This window comes from Talpa occidentalis, unplaced genomic scaffold (assembly GCF_014898055.3).
Source record: "Talpa occidentalis isolate TD23 unplaced genomic scaffold, MPIMG_talOcc4v2.1, whole genome shotgun sequence".
NCBI lineage: Eukaryota > Metazoa > Chordata > Mammalia > Eulipotyphla > Talpidae > Talpa > Talpa occidentalis.
The window spans coordinates 45,447,864-45,453,863 of NW_026555331.1; the positions used below are offsets into that span (position 1 = coordinate 45,447,864).

At 34.0% G+C, this 6,000-nt stretch overlaps 1 protein-coding gene across 1 annotated transcript in view; it reads left to right on the forward strand.

Moving 5' to 3' along the window:
* The window catches only part of TPD52 (tumor protein D52), a 98,202-nt gene extending 92,708 nt beyond the window's left edge, over positions 1 to 5,494 (forward strand). The window contains 3 exon segments of the mRNA XM_054692170.1: positions 312 to 353; positions 1,812 to 1,860; positions 2,794 to 5,494. Coding sequence (XP_054548145.1) covers positions 312 to 353; positions 1,812 to 1,860; positions 2,794 to 2,913 — 211 coding nt within the window. The 3' untranslated portion in view covers positions 2,914 to 5,494.
* Positions 5,495 to 6,000: the final 506 nt, after the last annotated feature.

Genomic DNA, 6,000 nt, shown 5'->3' on the forward strand with positions numbered 1-6,000 from the left:
CTTGATGCTAAATGCCTTACAGGTACGGGTGAAAGCACTTTATAGTTTTTAAAGTGCTGTAAAAATGCAAGGTTGAATTATTTAAAAAATCATAAATTGTTCTGTTAACTACTGGGATTAAATTGTCTCATGAATAAAAATAAATTATATTGGAATAACTTTGCTCCCCTCCATCTCAAAAAAGTAGATAATTCTTCATGGTGCCTAAAAGACGAAGCTGCTAGAAACCTAAAATTTAGTTGCCTTTTAAATAATGTGCAATTACCATTATACTAACTTCATTTCTATCTCTTTTTAATGCTGCCTCTTAGTATACGCTCCATTCAACATTCAATTAGCATGCCTGCTATGAGGTAAAGTATTCGTTATTTAGATGTTTAACTTGAACTGTTCTAAGTAGGGAATCAGAATTCTACTGCAAACAAGCTACAAATTTAACATGATAGCAGTTTTCAGTTGCTCTTTCTGTATTGTTAGGATGAGTGCAAGAGATATTGTTTGATTTTTTTAAAAAAGGAATTATCACTTCTAAACAATTTTGTTGGCTTGTTTCACATCTGACATCTGTTTAACTAAAAAGGTTAATATTACTCATCTTAATAAACTTCCCCTTCATGGATATAGGTGTCCAACCACTTCTGCAATAATTTTAGTTACATTTACTGCCCCCCACCTTTTTTTCCATCCTATCTATCCCTTTTTCTATTTCCCTCCACGTTGTTAAATTTGGAGCCAACTGTGATTTAATTCTACTGTCCTTTCTCATCAGTAAGCACTTGCAAGTGGTTATGTTATTACCTCTCCTAACCCCTCTAGAGAGAGGATTTTCTTTTTTTAAAGTATGTGTTTTGCTTAAACTTCAGTGTACATCAGGACTACCTGCAGGAATTGTTAAAAGCCCCCTAATTGCTGACCCCCACCCCTCGAGTTTCTGATTAGTTAGGCTTAGGGTAGGATTGGCGAATCTGCATTTATGTTAACAGCTTCCCCACAGAGTACTGACACCCCTAGCCTGAGAATCACACCTTGGCCTGCCTGCCCATCACCGCTGTGGGAATAAGAAACCCTTTGTTTCCTTCTTCACCTTTCACTTCTTGGTGTAGTAGGAAAGATAGTATTGGGTGGATAGTATCAAAGCTTACGAAATCCATGTGTGAACAACATAGGCGCTGTGATCCTCCTTAATTAATATGGATGAATGTGAAGGCATGAAGGGAATTTCATGGGCTCTGATGTGGCAGCTTTGTGAAGTAGGCAGAGCTGTGCTTCTGTGGGCCTCCCTTCCTTCCATCCCCCCCGCCTCTCCCAGTTATGCTGCTCCTGGCAACTAGTTATGGAGTCCCATATGGTCTGCTTGTCTGATAATGAGTTCATGCAGGAGTCTTGCCAGATGATTTGTGAATTTAAACAAGAATTCTACAGCATAGAGTGTTAACCAAAATCAGACTGATCTAGTGGCAGCATTTTCTTGTACCATGGCTAGTTGGTTGGGGAAGTGACACATTGATGCTTGACCTGATGTTTCTTCTCCTCACATACATCCTGGACTAGGTATATATCATGTGAGTCTAAGATGGGCTTTGTTCATGGAATCAAAAGCATGGTGAAAACCTCAAAACAGAAATTGAGAATCATATATGACATATTTGTGTGCATACTGACATAGATATATACATAGAGAGAGATATTTTTTGCTGATTGAGAATTATGGCAAAGAAAAAGTCAACTAAGGAGGTTTACAAAATCATTAGGTGTTTTTTTTCCCCTCAGTATTTGTAATTTTACAATTTATTTTTCTTTTCTCTCTGCAGGAACTCCCCAACTTTCAAATCATTTGAAGAAAAGGTCGAAAACTTAAAGGCAAGTAGAGAGATGAACAGTTTTTGTGCTATCTTGCTGGTGCCTTAATTTTCTTTGGTTTGGGTATATCATTCATATTTTTTTCTAAACCAGAAAGAACTTTAATGACTTTATTCTTTATATTCTTAATGGATATTTCAGGTAATGTATACTTTTTAATTAGTATTTTTTGAATGTGTGTTATAGCATGGCAAATACTAAGAGCAGAAAGGAAATGCATGCTTTAAAAAACAATAGTACTCTAGAAGTTCATGTTGCCTTTTGTTTTAGTCACTTCAAAATTTTTGTAATTGGCCAAAGTTTAATATAAATTTTATTGTAGAAATTTAAAAATATATAGAAAAGCACCCAAAAAAAACCCAAATTGGTCCTACCCTGCAAACAGTGATAACGTATGTAAACATGTATACAAACATGTAGGCACCAAACTTTCCAGGAGCAAAGCGTTAGGAAGCTTACATTCTAACTGGGAAAAATGCATGTATTTCTCTCCTTTGTTGTTCTTCATTTTTTTGCATAAGTGTAGCTGGTGAACAATTTGATGGAATACAGTCTTAGCCAAATATAAAGACAATTCAATAGATATTTTAGAATAATAAACCTTAAAAAGTTATTCAAACAAATTTCTTGAAAAACAATATATTTGAAAAACAATATTATGGCAGAAAGGAAAAAAAGGAGGGGTAGAATTTACCAATCTGAGTATTTCAGCTGGAATACCACATACATTTTTCTATTAAATGCAGCAAACGACACAAAAGTACTAAACTCCTTATGCATACAATGTAGAGTTATATGTTCCGCACATATGTAATAATCACTGAGCTATTAGGTTCCCGATTTATTCTTCAAAGTAAATTTAGAATTACTTTATGCAGACTCAGCTAAATTTATGTTTCATGATGTCTTTTCCTTTTTGAACCTTTTTAAAAGTCTAAAGTAGGGGGAACCAAGCCTGCTGGTGGTGATTTTGGAGAAATCTTGAATTCGACTGCAAATGCTAGTGCCACTGCCACGGAGCCTCTTCCAGAACAGACTCAGGAGAGCCTGTGAGATTCCTACCTTTGTTCTGCTACCCACTGCCAGATGCTGCAAGCGAGATCCAAGTACATCTTGTCAACATTCATTGCTATGAATTTCTACCAGATGTGCTTTTATTTAGCTTTACATATTCCCTTTGACCAAATAGTTTGTGGGTTGAACAAAATAAAAATATCTTCACCTCTGTTCCTGGGAAACACTCTTTAATGCATACTCAAGGTCCTTTCTTTAGGTAATACCATTATAAAAATTGTGTAGTGCTGGGGAACTCTGATTAGAATGATCCAAGAAACTGCAGGTGACTATAATTGCTTTCCTACTTTCAAAAACTGTCCTGGATTTGGGATACAGGTTAATCATCTTTATCTGCTATATAATTTTCTTTTTTTCCCCTCTTTTAACTTCCGGAGATTTGACTCAATTAAAATTATTCCTAAAATTTTCTGAATCCTGTTATTAAAAGTTTTGGCATAATTTTCCTTATCTTCAGGGGAGGAACTACCAGCTACAAAAAATATTTTTGAATAAGCATTGTTTTAGTAAAGTATCTTCTGTGTTGGGTGTCTGAAGACAGCAGAGAGTTAAATAAATCAGCTCTATATACAGTTTGCTTTAGTTTTGTAAGTGACTATATGCACAGTTCATTCAAACTGAGGTGATGTGAGAGTGGAACCATTTCCTACTTGTTTATCACCATTTGTGACAGTTACCACTTCAGTGTATTGGTTATTATGCCATTTCAACTTAGTTTTCATCAACTTGAAATTTTAGTTTCAGAGTAAATTAACAACATACTGAATCAAGTGTATAGTGTTATTAGTAGGGTGAAATGTGAACATTCTCATCAAATTGTTCAGCTCAAAAGTCTCAAAGTTTCTTAAATCTAGGTAGCTGTAAAAATGCTAAAACCAATCACATTAGGGTAAACATGGTTGTCTTCATTTAATCCATTCAGCACAATATAAAATAAGAAGCACAGTTACATGACTAATAAAACTTGAAAAATTTTTATACTGTGGGGTTGCTGATAACTCCTGAGGATTTAATGCATTAACAAAAATCAGCTGACCATTTTCTACTTGTTTTCAGTGTGTTAGAAATTATAAAATGATACTGTAGACATTGTCCCCTACTTTGAAAACTGAATGTCAGGGCTGAATGAACCAAAGCTTCTATGTAGAGGCCAAGGTACTCTGAATTTTAATAGCTGCTTACTCATCACCAATAATTTTTTCTTATGCTGTGTATGGTTATGGCCTACAATGTTGTATTTGTTATTTATCAGGTTGTGATTGTTTTATTATTGTGTATGCCAAATGTTAATTGCCATGCTTGGTGTGACATAAAGCATTTTTTAACAGCATGACTAGATTTACTTCAGGATAAATTATCTTATGAAAACCAAATTTCAAAAGCCACAAGTGTTGTTATAAAATAACATGTTGCCATTATTGATTGCTAGAGCTTTTGTTAGCACTTTAGATGCAACTGAAACTATGCTTTATTACATGTGAAAAGCTTAATAAATTCTGTATATCAGCAGTATAGGTCTCAATATTTATTATGACACCAGTGATGGCTTGGAAACAGCTGTTGTATTAAACAGTCAACTGGTGTCTACACTTTTAAAAAGACATTTATGTAACCATCCTATAAGTCATTGCTTAATGGTATCTTACTTATTGTAAGTTATTTCCTTAAAGAGGCTTTAGGGTGAAGGACTGACCTGCGAGAATGCATGTGTAGAAATTTGTCATTTTATAGAAATATTATGGTTACTCGCATAACTGTTAAATTATTTTTCTACCAACATGCCCTTCATTTTATCACATCTTTTCATCACATTGTTTTTGGTTGGCCTGCCCTGTTACTATTTTTTTCAAGATAACAAAATGAAGTTAAGATGGCAATTTCTTTAGTTGAGTGAAATATCCTAAAATCTCTTTACTATATGGGGAGAAATGATAGACATAGCCGTGGAAAGTGGGATGGGTGTGTGTGGGTGTTGGTTATAGTTTTCTAGACATCTGCCTACACTTAAACTAAAAGATGATTTAATATATTGCAAACTACTTTGCCTCTTAAAAGAAGTAATGAATAGTAGAGGGAGGATGAATTTAGAAAAATAAACAGATAAAAAAATTTAGAAATATTATTCAAACTGGTCTTTGTGGAGGAGTCAATATTATCAATTCACAGGTAAGAAATTTAGAATATAGTAATTACTAAGGATACTGGAGACAGAGATTCTTGTGACTCAATCCTTTGTACTTTGTTTTTGACACTGTAAGAAAACAGCAACTTAAAAGTGACATCTCAAATATTTAAGGATTCAGAAACTGAAAGAAGAAATTAGTTCCTGAAATTTTCCATAGGAATGGCCTTAATTTATGGAGTTTGTGAAAAATAAAGCAAGAATTCTTATGCTTACAATAGAGGCCAAAGTAATCAGTGGAATAGAAATCATGTTAGTAACTCAAAGCAACTACTGAAATAGAGAAAAAACATTTAATTTGGAACAACTATTTCTGGATTTGTTAAGAAATATACATCATTTTTTGGTATAGTATTTAAAAACAATAAAAATTTATAATTTGGGTATGGGTTCTTTTGTATTATTACCTGTCTGTTGAGGAAAGGGTGAGACCATTATACAGTCTCTCTGGAGACCCTCATATCCTGGATATGGAAGTAAACCATAAGCAGCTATGGAATTAATGTATCAAACAAAACTGACAGTGCTACATGCAGACCCCCTAAAGGCATTTGTAAGTGCATATTTGCTTATGTCTTCCAGCGAAGATGTTGCAGTAGGCCCTATGTCACTTTTTTTTTAACTTTAAAGACCGACATGAAAAATTTATTTCCCATAGTAAAGAGACATTTGACCAGTAGTGACTGTCTCATAATTAGACTAATTATCGGGACTATATGGGTTACATGTGCGATAAAGATCACTTAAGTAAATCTGCATGCTTTAATTTCAGAATTTCCATATTTTGATTCTAAAATTGAATCAAAAAACTCACTTTTAGTTTCTAAGCCTCCAGAAGGCAGGTTCTGCATGTGCTTATCATCTGCCAGAATTAAATACTTAAT